This window comes from Passer domesticus, chromosome Z (genome assembly GCF_036417665.1).
Source record: "Passer domesticus isolate bPasDom1 chromosome Z, bPasDom1.hap1, whole genome shotgun sequence".
Taxonomy (NCBI): Eukaryota; Metazoa; Chordata; class Aves; order Passeriformes; family Passeridae; genus Passer; species Passer domesticus.
In genome coordinates this window covers 12,301,572-12,318,685 of record NC_087512.1, presented here as the reverse complement: position 1 = coordinate 12,318,685, position 17,114 = coordinate 12,301,572, and the positions used below count along the sequence as shown (strand labels likewise).

At 37.7% G+C, this 17,114-nt stretch overlaps 1 protein-coding gene across 2 annotated transcripts in view; it reads left to right on the top strand.

Moving 5' to 3' along the window:
• Nucleotides 1–17,114, top strand: part of NUP155 (nucleoporin 155) — a 31,665-nt gene that overhangs the window by 3,224 nt on the left and 11,327 nt on the right. Inside the window, exons 5-22 of one of the 2 annotated variants that reach the window (XM_064405726.1) lie at nt 497–589; nt 1,355–1,521; nt 2,696–2,801; nt 4,783–4,856; nt 5,162–5,253; nt 5,381–5,478; nt 5,563–5,715; nt 6,003–6,103; nt 7,467–7,637; nt 8,672–8,782; nt 9,668–9,762; nt 12,041–12,129; nt 13,404–13,466; nt 14,422–14,481; nt 14,581–14,731; nt 15,575–15,641; nt 16,413–16,531; nt 16,739–16,842. In XM_064405726.1, the coding sequence (XP_064261796.1) occupies nt 497–589; nt 1,355–1,521; nt 2,696–2,801; nt 4,783–4,856; nt 5,162–5,253; nt 5,381–5,478; nt 5,563–5,715; nt 6,003–6,103; nt 7,467–7,637; nt 8,672–8,782; nt 9,668–9,762; nt 12,041–12,129; nt 13,404–13,466; nt 14,422–14,481; nt 14,581–14,731; nt 15,575–15,641; nt 16,413–16,531; nt 16,739–16,842 (1,914 nt within the window). The remainder of the gene's footprint in view (nt 1–496; nt 590–1,354; nt 1,522–2,695; nt 2,802–4,782; nt 4,857–5,161; nt 5,254–5,380; nt 5,479–5,562; nt 5,716–6,002; nt 6,104–7,466; nt 7,638–8,671; nt 8,783–9,667; nt 9,763–12,040; nt 12,130–13,403; nt 13,467–14,421; nt 14,482–14,580; nt 14,732–15,574; nt 15,642–16,412; nt 16,532–16,738; nt 16,843–17,114) is intronic. The other variant, XM_064405727.1, reaches the window with a different exon arrangement.

The following is a 17,114-nucleotide window of genomic DNA, read 5'->3' as shown; positions in this document are numbered from 1 at the left end:
TGTTTTGTGTGTGTGTATATATATATATATATATGTATACACAGACTATATGGGTTTGTTTTGATTTTAGAAACTTTTAAGAATGAATTATGATCCAAAAATAATATTTTTTTGCCACATCATGCTTTAACATTTGTTTATAAATTTACATATTCAAGTGATAATTTCCATGAGATTCTGGTTTCTAGCCCTCCCAGTTATTTCAGTATCTACTGCTAAGATAACATTAAGGTCAAAGTTGAATTGGCAAATGAGTTGAGTTTAAAAGAAGCATGTTGGGAAGAAAAGTGTTGTTTTAAATGTCCTGTGTGTCATGAGGTGGAAGTTGAGCTGCTGGTTGATACTCCTTTCTAATTCTAGAATTCCGCAGATCATTAGGCTGTTCATATGACTGTTCAGTATAATCAGTTGATGTGGCTTTCCAGTGGATTTATTTGCTTACGTCATTATGATCAGAGAAGCAGGATGCCAACTAAAATTTTCTTTTTTTATTTAGGTATCTTCCAGCCTCATGTACGACACTTACTTGTTCTGGCTACTCCTGTGGATATTGTGATTTTAGGGCTTCATTGTTCTAATCTACAATCAGGTAATACTCTCTTCTCCCCTTCCCCAGTGTGTTAATTCCCATGTGTATTTACACATGGCGATTTTATTAGTAGTCATTCAAAAAAGTTCAAAAACCCCCTGTGCCAAGTGCCTTGCTTATTTTTAAATCTTTAAATCATGTTACAAGCAGGGAAGATATTTTTTATGGTATGTGCACTTTCTGGATCATGGACTCCATGAGAAGCATTGGGTTTTATTACTCACCTATTTAATGTAAAAAAAAGCTTTTGAAACAGGTCCCCCTGTTAATTAAACAGGATGTTGGAGAGGGAGAGAAGATAGATGCATGAATCTTGAAACTGTGAATAGAGTTCATTAACTTTGTTGGCATTTGTATTCCAACCACTAAAATTGAGAACCTGGTAGCATGTTTTTATGCCATATATGCTAAGAGAAAAAATTGTTTGGTAAAAGTGAGAGAATCATGCTACCTTTTTTTTTTTTTAATAATGTGTCAGTGTGAAAGAGAAAACAAGTAGAAACCTCGTTTTGGACTTGGTGTGATTTAGAGGAGAGAACAGTCTACAGAAATGAAAAACATTGCGTTTTCTTCCTTGGAAACCTACGTAGAATGGATTTATTACTCTGCAGTTCACATGGACAAAAGCTGTTTGAGAATATTTTCATGACTATTAAATTTTCTGTAGTTTTTCCAGTTTCTGAAATGTTTCTTATCACAGACTTGTAGCATTTATTAAAACAGCTTAAAAACTAAAGAGGATTTATGATTTTTTATTTACTGAAGGTACTGGATCACTCAATGACAGCATGTCTGGAGGAATGCAGCTGCTACCAGATCCTCTGTATTCGCTCCCAACTGACAACACCTACATCCTGGCAATCACATCCACTGATAACGGGAGGATCTTCCTGGCGGGAAAAGATGGCTGCTTATATGAAGTAGCATACCAGGTACTGTTGTTTTTACACACAGGTGAAATAAATGGGCAGGAGATCTTTCTCCTTTTTAATGCCTTTATTAAGAAGAATCAGCTCAGGTGGGGAGAAATCGACGGGTTGCGCTCTCGCCGCCGCTGCTCCCAGGCGTGGCACGAAGGAGGAGGATGATGCAGTTTTGTCCGCTGGTCTGCAGACAGAACTGGGGACTCTGTCCTCACGGGAGAGTCGTTGAGTCCTTGGTTTGTTTGTTTAAAAACCCGGGGGGTCTCTTTAATCAGTTTCTTTTCAGGTTAGGGTGAGAAACAAAAAGGTCCAAGCAGGTACGGGACTATGCTCACATCCTTAGACGTCACTTAAGTCACTTGTTGGCTCGTGATTTTAGGGGTTTTTCTTGTAAAAATTGTAAAACTGTAAAAACCCAGGGTGCACTGCATTCTTATTTGCATGTTGTCTCTGGTGACACTGCCCATTCTCTTTACCCTGGAGGGTTTCCCTTGGTATCTTTTTGGCATACGGCTAGCATCAGAGGAACAATAGTTAATCACCGGCCATTAACGGGTGATTAAGGGCTTTTCTTCGGCAGCGAACCTAAAGGGGTCTGACCAGTCCGAGTGTTGTTGGTTTTTTTTTTTGTTTGTTTTTTGTTTTGTTTTTTTTTTTTTTTTTTTGTTTGTTTTTGTTGTTTTTTTTTTTTTTTTTTTTGTTTGTTTGTTTTTTTTTTTAAACTCTGAAACTTAAAAAAATACAACTTTCTATTCATAACAACAGGATTGTTTCATTGTTTCACTGTTGTGGGATCTCAGCAATAATAGTTCTAAAACAGGTCAAGTTTGTGGTCTCTTTTCTTCTGTAATTGTGTTGCATGTCTTGGTCACACAACAGCTTAGGGTAGATGCATTTTCTTTGAAGAAGTAGTGTTTGTGTGGGGAATAGCAGTGCAGTTTTGGTCAACTTCAAAAGTTCAAATTGCATTATCTGCACACAGTTTTTTATGCAAAATTTTTGTTTTAATGATCACTGTTTTTTTTCCATTAAATAATACATACTTGTTCAATTAAATCAAAGTTTGCAGTTAGATCTTTACTTGTTTTCATACTTGTCCTTTGAATGACTTTTAATATCGCTCCTAGTTTGTTTTTTTTTTTTTTGCTTTTTCTTTCAATGCTGTATTTGTTTTAAATTGTAGGCTGAAGCAGGCTGGTTTAGCCAGCGCTGTAGAAAAATTAATCATTCAAAGAGTGCGCTGTCTTTTCTTATTCCTTCATTGCTACAGTTCACATTCTCAGAGGATGGTAAGTACTGATATTAAAGTTCTTATTAGCCAATAATTTAATGTAATCTTTTAAATAATGCTACCAAGATGTCAGTCTGAATATTTTGCTTACTCAGAGTACTTAGTTATTGTCATTGATACTTGCAGTGGCTCATTATTGTAGAAGAATTGAACAAAGGTGCTAAATGACTGGAAGCTGACTAATGTGATGCCCATTCACAAAAAGGGTGGGAAGGAGGATCCTGGTAATTATAGGCCAGTTAGCCTGACCTCAGTACCTGGTAAGGTGATGGAACAGTTTGTATGGAGTGTCATCATACAGCACCTACAGGATGGCCAGGGTATCAGACCCAGCCAGCACGGGTTTTGGAGGAGTAGGTTGTGTTTGACCAGCCTGGTCTCCTTTTATGACCAGGTGATGACCTGCCTGGTGGATGCAGGAGAGGCAGTGAATGTTGTGTACATGGACTTCAGCAAGGCCTTTGACACTGTCTCCCACAGCACACTCCTGGAAAAGCTGGCAGCCCATGGCTTGGACAGGAGCACTCTGTGCTGGGTTCAGAGCTGGCTGCATGGCCAGGCCCAGAGAGTGCTGGTGAATGGAGCGGCATCCAGCTGGTGGCCAGGCACCAGCGGTGTCCCTCAGGGCTCTCTACTGGGGCAAATCCTGTTCATACTTTTATTGATGACGTGGATGAGGGTATTGAGCCTTTCATCAGTAAATTTGCAGATGACTCTAAGCTGGTAGTGTGTTGATCTGTTGGAAGGTAGGAAGACTCTGCAGAGAGACCTGGAATGGTTGAATGGATGGGCAAAGTCTAACAGGATGAAGTTTAATAAGTCCAAGTGCTGAGTCCTGCATTGTGGCCACAGTAACCCCCTGCAGCATTATAGGCTGGGGATGGTGTGGCTGGACAATGCCCAGGAGAAAAGAGGCCTGGGGGTCAACAGCCAGCTGGACATGAGCCAGCAGTGTGCCCTGGTGGCCAAGAAGGCCAATGGCATCCTGGCCAGTATCAGGAACAGTGTGGCCAGCAGGAGCAGGGAGGTCATTCTGCCCCTGTACTCAGCACTGGTGAGGTCACACCTTGAGTGCTGTGTCCAGTTCTGGCCCCTCAGTTTGGGAAGGATGTTGAGATGCTTGAGCACATCCAGAGGAGGCAACGAGGCTGGTGAGGGGCTGGGAACACAAACCCTGTGAGAAACCACTGAGGGGTGCTGCGGGTGTTTAGCCTAGAGAAAAGGAGATTCAGGGGTGACCTTATCTCTCTCTACAACTTCCTGAAAGGTGGCTGTAGTCAGGTGGGGATTGTCCTCTTTCTCCAGGCAGCAACTGACAAAACCAGAGGATACAGTCTTAAGCTGTGCAAAGGGAAATATAGGTTGCATGTTAGGAAAAAGTTGTTTATGGAAAGAATGATAAAGTACTGGAATGGCCTGCTTGGGGAGATGGTGGAGTCACCACCCCTGGATGTGTTGAAAAAAAGACTGGATGTGACACTGGGTGCCATGGTTTAGTTGAGATGTTAGGGCACGGGTTGGACTCGATGATCTTGAAGGTCTCTTCCAATCTTGTCATTCTGTAAAATCAAGACAGATTGCATGTTTAGTTCAGGATGTAGATAGCAAAGCCTGGAAAAAAACTGATATTTCTTTGACATTTCTAACTAAAGTGATATGTAGCACAAAATTAATAGGTGCTTAGTGGTATCACCATGAACATGGAAAATAGTAAGTGAATAATCTTACCTTCTTTCACTGTTTAGTGAAAAATTATTTTGAAATTACAGTTTTTTTCTCTGGGATTTTTTTTGTTGTTTGTTTACTAGCAGTTGTGTTATTTGATTGCTGTTTTAAATCGCTTACAGCAGCAGTCCTATATGAAAGTGCAGTTTTTGTGAGCTGACAGTTCATTATTTTATAGACATTCTGTCCCTAAACTTACTTTCCCAAGTCTGGTGTTGATTTGCTGGTTCTCCGTTTTTTTCCTCTTCCTCCAGATCCTGTAGTTCAAATTGCCATTGACAACTCCCGAAATATCTTATACACCCGCTCAGAAAAAGGAGTCCTGCAAGTATGTGACTTCTTATGACTCTTTGGTCTGTTATTAATGTGTGTAATAGTGTACAGGTACCTCTGTAAATTTACTTCAGTACCTGAGAATTCTCTGTAGCTATGTCAGGCCCTTACTCGCGTTTATTTTTTTGTGGCAATGTTCATGCTGAAGATTTGAAAAACTTCTTTTCTGAGGAAAGAGTAGCCTCAATTCTGTGGAAGCATGAGTACGGAATAAATATACAGCTTGAGTTACTTCTTGATTAGTGAGGCTGAATTTATTAATTAATTCATAAATCACTAAGCTGTGTTATTGAATTGCAGGTTTATGATTTGGGGCAAGATGGTCAAGGAATGACCAGAGTAACTTCTCTTTCACAAAATGCTATAGTTTCTGCTGCAGGGAGCATTGCCAGGTATGTTCATGACAGTTACAATGTAAGAGGCTTCCTTTGAGACCCATAGTTTCACAATATAATTTTGGAGAATTTGCATGTTTCTTTGGATTAAAAGTGTATTGGGCTTTTTTGTTTTATTTTTCAGAACAATTGATCGTTCTGTATTTAAGCCTATTATTCAAATAGCAGTGATTGAAAATTCTGAATCCATAGACTGTCAACTACTAGCAATCACACATGCAGGTAAAAAAGCAATGCTAATTCCACTCTACTTAAATAGATAAATGGTATCTGCACAGTTTGTGACCTTTCTTATCTTTTGTTCAGGTGTCCGACTATATTTTAGTACGTCACAATTTAAACATCCAACAGCTCGCCCTTCCATGTTAACCTTGGTCCATGTCCGTTTGCCACCTGGATTTTCAGCTTCTTCGAATGTAGAGAAGCCTGCAAAGGTTCACAGAGCTCTTTATAGCAAAGGTAGGCAGTGGAACATGGCTCAAATGAGATTATTCTTTGTGTGTGACAGTCACTATTACGTTGATCCCTATAAACATCTATTTTACCTTTTAGATGGCAAATGGTGTTTAAAGTAACCTTTTGAAGTACCATCTGCCATAGAAATTCAGGAGATATTAGTTGCTGTTCAGATTGTATGATAATGACTTAAAGATTGAGTTTTGCTAAGTTAGGAATGAATTAATGAGTTTGCATTTAATGCATGATGATTGCTTCTAATATGGACTTACTACTGCTGTTCTTGCTAGGGGTCCTGCTGATGGCAGCTTCAGAAAATGAAGATAATGACATCCTGTGGTGTGTCAATCATGATTCATTCCCTTTTCAAAAGCCAATGATGGAAACGCAGGTATAAAGCAGACTTTATGATTTTGATGAAATCTACATATTATGTTTTCTTTCCTAATAACAGATGCCTGAGTCATACTGTCTGCAAGAAATAAGTAGGTGACAGAAAATTTCATGAGGAGTTTGGAAATTCTACAAAGCTGAATGAGCCTCCCTTAGTCGGGATCCCTAGTTCAAGCATACTTTTCTAGCTTGATGCAACCTTTATGTCAAAAGCAATTGCCTTAACTTCCAGTTAATGTGTTTGAGAATACTATTGTCTGTAGCAATGCTGCATTTTGTGCACAAGGACAGAAAAACATGGCCCTTGGTCCATAATGGTGTTGATCAGTATAAAATTTGATAAAGGTTGTTTAAAATGTAGATGCTAGAAACTTTGTGATTCCTTATTTAAACTTACATGCCATATATTCATTAAAATCCACACATGATTAATGTCTTCATTATTTCATGGTGGGATGATTTCTGACTTTCACTTTCCTGATTGTTATGTAAGTGGGTTTGTAAGAGAAGTTTGGAGGGGGTTAGTTGCCTTATGTATCAGTTCAGGGAAAACATGTTTCATCTCTGAAAGATGTTTCAAGTCTTCTGAGGTAGAGGAGTGACACATCAAAAATTGTGTTACTGAAGAAATAGCAGCATTGGAGTGAATGAAGGGATTATGTAAGTTAAAAGCTTCAAAGTCAATTGAAGTTGATTAATCTGATGTTTAATAACTTACAAAAGAACTTAATAGTTGTTTCAGATCCCTTCCCGCAAAAACTTAGACATGAATATCCCAAGTGCCAACCTCTTTTTTCCCAAGGCATCTGGCAGCAGCAGCTAGGTTTCCCAAACAAAACTGCAGCCTGTTCTTGAGCAGCAATTCCTTCTGGTTAGCATACATCAATTTCTGGAATGTCTTCACTAGCATATGTCTCTTCCTGAGTTATATTTGAAGTACTGCAAAGGTCTTGTAAACATTTTTAATTCACTTGGAGCTTTCTTTTATTTTTTAAAGAAATCTTTTAAATTCATGATGGCTACGGTGCTTAGTTCTAATGTGGTTAGTAGATGGTTGCTGTTTATATTGTAGTAGCCTCACTTTGCAAGTTGTTTTACATTTAAATGTAAAACAATATCCCGAGCCCCCAAAAGAAGCAATATATTATTCCCTTTCTCCTAAAAGCAGCAGTATATATATAGCTGTAAATTTGGTGGTAACTTTGTTAAACAGTACAAGAACTTATTTTTGTTGGGTTCTCTTGTGTGAGGAGCAGATTCTGTTCTGTACAATTTTAAATAGTAAATAGTAAAGCATTACCATGAATGTGCAAAACACATTTCTGCTGCCAAACTGTGAATAATATCTATCTGTTTTTCAGATGACGACCCGTGTTGATGGACATTCCTGGGCTCTTTCTGCTATCGATGAATTTAAAGTTCAGAAGATTGTAACACCACTAAATAAAGACATTATTCCCATAACTGATTCACCTGTTGTTGTGCAGCAACACATGCTGCCACCTAAGAAGTTTGTTCTGCTTTCAGCCCAAGTGAGTATTATTTTTCTTGACATAGGTTACCAGAAGAATTAAGTATGAAATTGGACTTTACATCTAAACCTGTACATGATTCATTTTAGATATATTTTAAGGATTATATTTTGAACATAAAAAGGAATCAGGAAGAAGTTTGTTGGAACTATCTGTACCTATTTTAAATTTACTCAAAGGTTTTAGATCAACTTCTTTTATACAGGGTATTAATAGTGTTTGTTGCTCTCCAGAAATCCTTGCAGATACAAATCTGGGGAGTTCCTTTAGCCTTGGTTATGCGAAATTGAAACAATCACTGTCTGCCCAGAAAAATAGTTCAAGTAAATATTGTTGGCAATTGAAATTTGAATTAGTAATTTCTTATTTATCATAGTAAAAGTCCTAGGAGAGATTTTTTAAGAGGGTTTTAGGAAACAATGATAAAGAACAGAAAGGGAAAAAAAGAAAAGAAAGCCAACTTGTCTACTTTTCTGATTATATTTAGCAATATTTTTAGGACTCTATATCTTGACCAATAGGCTATTTAAAATAGTGCTTAAATATTAATGTTTTGCAAACTCTAAGCCTGCAAGCAGAATTTGTTTAATAGCGACTGTTTTGTTAAGGCATTAATTGGGCACTTTCCAGTAGTTAGTTTGAATGCAGGGAAGGTGATTAATGTGAAGTCTTACCATGCCTTGAATTCTTCAAGCATTTTTCTTTCTGGCAGTTTTCAGGATTTGCAGGATACACAAAGCCTTTCTTTTCTGCATATACTTGCATATGCAGAACGTAATTCTGTGCTTTGTGCTAGGCTACGAATAGCAAAATTAACTCAGTTTAAGTAGAGTTTTTAACCATTTCAGTACTTGCCTGCTTTCCTTGATTCACTAGTGATTGGGAACTGGGCTTTGGAGACCAGGTATGTTTTTATCTAGTGCTGCAGTGGAGGAAGACTCAGAATGCCAAAAATAAATGTCATGGAGATGGGTGTGTTCTGATGAAACAGACTTAAGACAGCTTTAGCCTAACTTGCTTTGCCTTACTTTTAGGGAAGCGTTATGTTTCATAAACTCAGACCTGTTGATCAGCTGCGGCATCTGCTTGTGAGCAATACAGGTGGAGATGGAGAGGAGATTGAGAGATTTTTCAAGTTGCACCAAGTAAGAGCTTTTGATGTGTTATGAAAAATGGAAGACTTGTCACTTTTTCATTGTTGCTGCAGTCTTCTGGTCAATGTTTCATTTACCAATTAAAGTGATTGGTAATTTTTTTCTTTTGTCTACATAAAGCTATATCGAATAGAGAAATAATTTCTTATTTTATGATATCTAAAAACAAATGTGTAATTTATTTTCCCTGAAATCTGTATGTCTTGTATGTATAAGTGTAGTGCACTTCTTAGTTTAGAAAGAATTTCATCTGAGAGCAGGAGAAGAAGAGTTTCTAAAAAAGTTGAATTCCTATCACTGCATTTTATATTTTGAAGGCCAGTAGAAATGTTGGTCTGGGTATTCTTTTTTATTAGCAACTTAAGAGAAACAAGCAGAAGCTTGGTTATTGTGGATTACAATTTTAATATGACTAGTATTGTGTAATTTCTGTAGTGAATGTTCATTGCAATCTGTTCTCTTGTGCTTGGAAAGGACATAATTGGTATTGTAACAGCTTATTAGAATATGCAAACACTGATTTTTACAAGTGTTTTTTCTTCAAACACAATTGTAATTTATGTTTTTGTGTTTGTCGAAATTGCATGAATCTTAGTAATATTTAAATGTCAGGCATGGAGATTGTTCCTTACCAATAGTAGCACTGGGTTTGCAAAAAACTGTATAGCAATATCTTACCTAATGGAGTGGAATAATTTGCTAGGATTCACTTCTTATCTATAATTCAGAAGAGCTGATTTCCCTGGTTTCTAAATAAAATTATGCAGAAAGTATTTACCATTTTAGTTATTGAGGAATATAACTTCTATACATTTCTTAACAACTTGATATACACTAACATTGTAATATGCTCACTAACATTGTAATATCCTCTAGGAGGATCAGGCCTGTGCCACTTGCCTTATTTTGGCCTGTTCTAATGCTGCATGTGATAGAGAAGTATCTGCCTGGGCTACTCGAGCATTCTTCAGGTAAGTTTTAATTATGTCTGTCATTCTGAATGTTATGCTCAGGATCACTATGGTGTTCTGGTTTGAAAGCAAAACCAGTGAGAGACTCCAAGTCGGAAATACAATTATTAGGAAAAGGGAAAAAACCAAATACATGCAATAATACAAAAGAAGAAGCACTGACGGAGTCAGAATGCAAGCTGACACCCTGCTAGTTAGGGTGGTGGTAGCAGTGCAGATGAAATGGTCTTCTTAAAGTGGTGATCCTATAGAAATTACCTGGTAGATCTTGTCCTCTGGAAACCAGTGGGTAAGGGCAGCCGTTCCTCTGGTAATCCAGTGGAAAGACTGACTGTTCTGTCCCAAATCCCAGATTATATCCAGGTGGAGATGCTTAGCTCCTCCTCCCTGTGCCGAGCATGTCGCAATGGGTTGATACCATTCTGAGTCATGCAGTGGGTCCTTGAATTGCCCATTAAACAGAAATGGCTCCTGGAGGGAGTAATTTCTGAGTCAGTGGCAAGACATTGATGGGCCTATTAACAGGAGATAAGGAAAAAGCAATGCCTCTCCTGGTTTCAGCAGCTCTTGAGGATGGGAATAGAATACATTTTTATATTGTAATTTAGGACAAATGGTCACTAAACACACATACAGGCTTTTTAACCTGCTGCCAGTTCAGGGCCTGGTGACTTTTGGTTATAGGTGTGAATGTTTTTGTTTGTGATGTGGTAGTGGTTTTGGGTTTTGTGGCTGTTTTTTTTTTGGTTGGTTGGTTGCTTTAGCTGTGGTTGTTGCGGTTCAGTTTGGTATGTTTTTTCCAGTACAATCTAAGTGATGAATTAAGAGCTTCCGCTCTGGAAGATTAAATTCTAACCCATATATCTTAAGTGCTGCAGATCCTTGGTATGATGCCAATATGTGTATTTTCATTAGCTGCCCTAAAGAAATTGATGTATACAGAGAGTCACAAAATTGTTTGGATTGGAAGGGACCTTAAAGATCACCTTGTTTCAACCCTTCTGCCTTGAGCAGGGATATTGCCCACTAGATAATGTTGCTTAAGGCCCCTACCATCCTAGCCTTGAATACTTTAATGAATGGAATGGAATCTTTGGCCAACTTCTTCCGGTGCATCACCTACCTCACAGTAAAGAAATTTTTCCTAATACCTAACTTAAATGTCTTTCATCTTTTAGTTTAAAACCCTTCTCTCTTGTCCTGTCACTGTCTGCTCTTGTGAAAGTTGTTTTCCCTTGATTTTTGTAAGACACCCTTGAAGTCGTGCTATATAAGGTCTCCCCAGAGTCCTCTCTCCCATCTTAACAAACCCAGCTCTCAATCTGCTTTTACAGCAGAGCTGCTCCAGCACCCGCATGGTCTTCATGGCCTCATGTGAACCTGCTCCAGTGGGTCCAAAGTCTTTCTTGAAGTGAGGACCCCAGAGCTGGATGCAGTTAGGGTGTGCATGTGGGGTATCACAAGGACAGGGTGGAAGAAGAGAATCATCTGACCACTCTTCTGTTGATGCAGCCCAGAATAGTGTTGGCTTTTTGGGCAGAGTGTTGGTTTATTTCCCGCTCTTCATCCATGAGAACCCCTAAGTGTTTGTCCGCAGGACTGCCCGCAATGAGGTTTTTTTCCCAAGTGTGTGCTCTGTAGGGCAGCGCCCTGACCCATGTGCAGCACCTTGCACTTGGTCTTGTTGAACCTCATAAGGTTCTTGTGACTCTATGTTGTGGGTCTCTTGGCTGTCCAACAGGGAGAGAAAAGGGTTCTTGGTAAGATATGGCTGTTGAGAGTGATGATAAAATGTACAGCTTAGAGTGTTGTGTTCCCAAAAACTTAATAGTTCTTTGCCAAAACTTGTGCAGGTGTTGAAGTCAGTAAGCTGTTTTCAGTAGGTTGTGAATAGTTGCTTGTCATTAAATTCAATTTTATCACAAAATCTGAAACAAAATGTGGATTATAACTCTGGAATTAGTAAGGGAAGACATAGCAAAGTGTTCATGTAACACTGTAGGATAGAGATTAATAGAAGTTACCTGTGGATGATAGAAAGACAACCATGCGTCATCTCAACTGTGCCCTTCTTTCCACCTCCCTGTAGAAGTAAACCTTGAGAAGATTCTAAAGCATAAGCCTGATTTAGGAATTGGTAAATTTCTCTTAAAAACTATTCTGGGATTTTTATTTCCCATTTTAAAATAATCCCAGAATTGCTGTTAATTCTCAAAGGCATGAAAACTGAATGGGCTGTGTATGACATGTTGAGAATTTTTGGTTTTGCAAACTTTAGGTATGGTGGAGAAGCACAAATGAGATTTCCATCAGCTCTGCCTCCTCCCAGCAACGTTGGACCTATTTTGGGTTCTCCTGTTTCTGCAGGTATGTAGCAAGCATTTCATCGTTTTGGACAGGTTTTTTTTTCTTGAATGTGTTGTGTTTGTCTTCTCACAAGTACTTGTGTTCTTTATGTCTGAAATAGACTGTTTTTCACTTACTACCTAGTTAATTACAAAAACTTTTTCCATTTCTCTTGAGTGACTTTTAGGTTTAGTGAGGGGGTTATTATCTCAAATGATGTGTCTGTGTTGCATATACTCTGTTAAGACACTGTGAAGAGGGTATACATTTGTTACTTCCAGAGTCATTTCAGCAGCCAGAGAGCAATAATGTATTTCAGACTTCACGAAGCCTAGCTGGTTGCTGTGTAGATATAACAGCATCTTCCTACATTGTCATTGTCATGCCTCTACAGATACTGCCTATGAGAAGGAAGAAGAAATTCGATCAAGAAATGAGCTAGTCATTTGGAGTGATTTTTCTCTTTAAAAGCTCTGCCTTCAGCATTTGGTTTCTCCTTCAGTCTTCAGTGCCACCTAAAAAGGAGAAAAGTGCTTATTTTTTCTCCTCAGAATTAATGCTTCTTGGAATGAAGGCCTTTTTGTGCTTTCAGATTCACTTAAATTTCTACAGTTACTGTCCCTTAGTATGCAGTACTCAATTTCAGATTGGAATTTCTTTTAAAAAAGAAATTCATGATGATAAGGTTGAAATTCTGATTTACTGTTTTTTGTCCAGAACTCATTAATGTGTAAAATCCTCTTCCTTCAACTGACATGTGGCATTCAGTTTTGCACAACAGACTCGGGAAATAAACTTGTTTGCCTGGAATTCAAGGAAATTCCATTTCATGACCATATTTTGACATGTATCCAAATTCCTAAGTATTGGAGGAAAAGTGTGGTGAACTAGGATGAAATTTAGGAAAAACAGTTGACCCTGTTTTTCAGAATTCTTAACTGCTATTAAAACTCTAAAGAGGAATGACTACTTTAATGAATTAGTGGTATCACTTTCCAGCCCTTTTGGTGTGGAACAATAACAGTGTGAGCAAGAGCTGAGGCAAGGCATAAGAATGTAAAATTAAATCTGAGTTGGAGAGAACAGTAGCTATGGGATGAACAGGTGCTAGGAGCAGACTAAGAGTGAAATTAGGTTGTGGGGAAAATCGCAGGAAGCTCTGTAGTCAACAAGGAGGCTCATTTCAGGACTAAATGTATTTTTCCCAAGTCTAAATGTTTGCTTATTTTTGTGGTTCTGTCATAAATGCCTTTTTCAAACCTAGTATCAAAGCAGATGTTTCCATTTTGCTTCAGTAACAGGTCCAGGTGGAAGATGGCACCATTCTTCTCCTACTACTTTCTCGGTTTGCTCAAAGGGTAGAGAACTGTCATGTGAAATTAAGATTCTGATATTGTGGATGTCCCATGTGGTGGGTCAGACACTGCTGACAGAAATTCATTCAACCACCTCATAATTTTGCATGTGAAACTAACATAACAATTATGTTAGCATTAAAAGGCCAGGTGCCATTTCCATCTTTTTGCCACTGTTGAAAGTCTAGTCATGCATTTGCATGCTGCTTCTCTGCAATTTTGTGCTTTGCTTTAGCACACATGACAATGTGCTCTGAGAACGTATTGGCACTGTGTTATCCTCTGTGCTGTTGTGGCTTGCCAAGTTGAGAGAACTCTAGGAAATTAAGCAAAACTGTATCCTTTGGTAAAAGCCAAATTTCCAGTGTGCCAGTTTTTCTTTCCTGTGGTGCATCGCCTTGTTTGCTAATGGTATGTGGACATTTTTGTAAATGACTACACATGCTCCTGATATTTTGAGGTCTTAAGTTAGCTATTCAGACTTAATTTGCAGGAAGAGATGGAGTATTCATTGCTGAACTTGAGGATGTGGACCGTCTCAGATTAGTGTTTTGAGTTAGCAGTGTTGCTGTAGTGTCTGTACATCTGCCCCACATAAAAATGAAAAGTAATATTACCAGTGTTCAGCATTCAGAACGTGAGGAACAGGAAAAAATATGTGGGCAATATTATATCCAATGCAGACAGCAGATGGTGTGCAGTAAATTAACACATGAATGCTGGGAAGAAAATGCTGCTTCAGCTGCTCTTGAAGGAAGTGTATCCATTTATTTTACTTGATGAGTCTTGATTGATAAGAAGTGAGTGCAACTTGATACTTTACTATAAACAAAACATTGAAAGTATTTGATTTAACAACTTTGCTGCTTTTGCACAGATACTTTATGATGTAGATTTGGCAGGGGGCAGTTTTGGATTGTGTTCCACTACCTTACCTTTATTTTTTTTCCCTTCTTAGGTACCCCTTTGACTGTTGATAGTCCATATTCTAATCCTAGCATTTTGACATCTGGGCAAGGTAACACCCTTCTTCTCCATTTTTATGTCTTAATTTTTAAGTTTTTAAGGCTTTTTCATTGGCATTGAAATGAGTAATATTTATCTAATTTTACCCTAGGTTTACAACTTCCTGCTATGTCAACTCCTATTTTTCCTCCTGGAAATTCCATGTCTCACCCTGGTACATCCATTAGCGGGATGATGGGTCCTGAGATAGTATTTTCTGGAAGACACAATGGCATCTGCATATACTTTGCCCGGATTATAGGGTGAGGTCTTTGTAAAAAGAGATTCTGTCACTCAGTTTGTTTCATAGTTTTTCTTTGCACTAATACGTGCACGTGGGTGGTGTATTCTATATGAATAGCCTATAAATTGGAAATTAGTAAATTTTAATGTTGTATTTATGAAATACCTGTCTATATAATATGTTGATTTTGCATCTCTTTTAATAATAGTACATTCAGTGAATGCCCAGGGCAGGAAAGTTGCTTAGATACTGAGCCTGCAATCAAGTGCATAAACAGAACTCTGAAATCTCCATGTTTATTTTTCAAACCTATGAGTTGTGTGTTTTAAACTCCTACTGAAGGATGAAACAGAAATGCAGAAGGACTTAAAAGATCAAAGTCCTATCTTTAAGTAATTTCTGTGAAGAATATGTAGTCAGAATTGGAAGTCAGAGCAATGAAGCATTACTAAAGATTCTGTTACCTTGGCAGTTGAGCCCTAAGCAACCCAAGCAACCACAGAGTTCTGCATATGTTGGTGATCTCTCTCCATGCTGACTGGGAAAGAAATTTTTGTTATAAGACTTGTTTGTTTACTGTGTTTCCAGGAAATCATATTGATCTATAGTATTTGAAAGTGCCAAATTTTATTTCATTAAAGGTTTCAGATCTGGAATTTTGCTAATTATTTATATCTGCACTATTCATTATTATGTCATGGCTAGTTTTTAGAATATTTAGTTTTCATCCAAAATTAATCCTTATTTTAGACTTTTAGCTTCAAAGTTTTACCATTTATTTTTCAAGAAATTGTATATAGAAGACTTACGAAAATACTTGGTTAAATGACTTGGCTTTTTTTTTGCTTTTTTTTTTTTTCAGAAATATTTGGGATGGCAGTATAGTCGTGGAGAGAGTTTTCAAAAGTGGCAACCGAGAAATTGTTGCAGTATGTAAAAGATTATTCTGTGTTCTTATAAGTTTCTTTTAATATTTAAGTCCTTTTAAACTTCCATTCTTAGTTGTAAACTGTTTGGTACAAAACCCATTGTTTGCCATGTGATTGTTTTCTTAAGTGCTGAGCTTTTAATTGATAATTAGTTGTCTTTTAAAGCTATTATTTTAAATAATACTTTCTAAGAAACCAAACTAATTTAATCTCTGCTCTTGATTGGCAATGGCCAGTTTTCTCCATGTTTACTGATGTCACTTCCTTGATACCCACTCAGGGTGTCTGCATGCTCCCTCCAGACAAACCCTACAAATAAAATGCTTTAGTGATTTGGGATAGTCACTGCAGTTGTGGAAGGACATAAAAATTTTTGTCATTTGCCTGACTAACATCTTGCTGTTTCATTTTTTGGCCATGATGAAAATAAAATCTTTTCTGGCTGTGACTGTTAATAGAATCCAGTGCTCAATCCTTGTTCTAGCTTAAGAGTTGGAAATAGTAAAGCATAGCTGATTTAGTTATCAGGGGGGCAAAGAAAGTAGCATCTTGAATACTGTGTATCTGCAGAAGACTCCTGCCTCTTCTCATGTATGCTGCCTCAATGAATATGGTATAATTATGTTGTATTCCAGTGATATGTTACTAACACACAATTTATTTGTTGTACCCTCTTATTTGTCTTTTCAGTAATGTTAGCTTAAAATTAAATTTTTTGGAAAAAGAAGTGAAAACCCAGCTTTCTGTAAAGAAGTTTGCTTTCTTTTGCAGATAGAAAGCAGTGTTCCATCCCGTATGCTGGAATGTGTGCTACAAGAACTAAAAGGTTTACAAGAATTTTTGGATAGAAATTCACAGTTTGCTACAGTAGGAGCACTTGGCAACCCAAGGTATTATTAATTGTGGTAAATTTACATGTGGTATTTAATGTACAGCTTTTGAAAAACTACCATATGTGTTTTTCTGAGTTGAAGTGTTTGTATAGTCTCCAGCTGCAACATCGAGAGGCTAAAAATGAGTTTGTTACATTCCTTTTTAAGTGATTTGGTATTTGCAATCACATTAGCATTTCTTGGGTTTTTTTTTCCTAATTGCAGTTTCAGCACACCAGCCAATCTACAGCAGAGACTCCTGGGTTTTATGCGGCCTGATGGTGGAAGTTCTCAGCAAGTCCAGCAAGAACTCCAAAGGAAATATCATGGTATGTAATTGTTTTTGAACACGAAGTATCAAGGAATGGTGCATTTGGATGTTGCTTTTCTCTCTTTTCTTTTGAAATAATCTGAATAAAAAGGCCTTTTTTCCACACAAATTTTATGTTACATATCTTGCCATTGTTTTGTACACTTACTTGTATCCTTTTTTCCTTCCTAATGTTCTCCATTATGGATAAGTTTGTTTACTCCTCAATACAGTACTTAGTAGCTGCACAACCATTTATATTTACAAGATAGCATTTCCTAAGCAGCTATT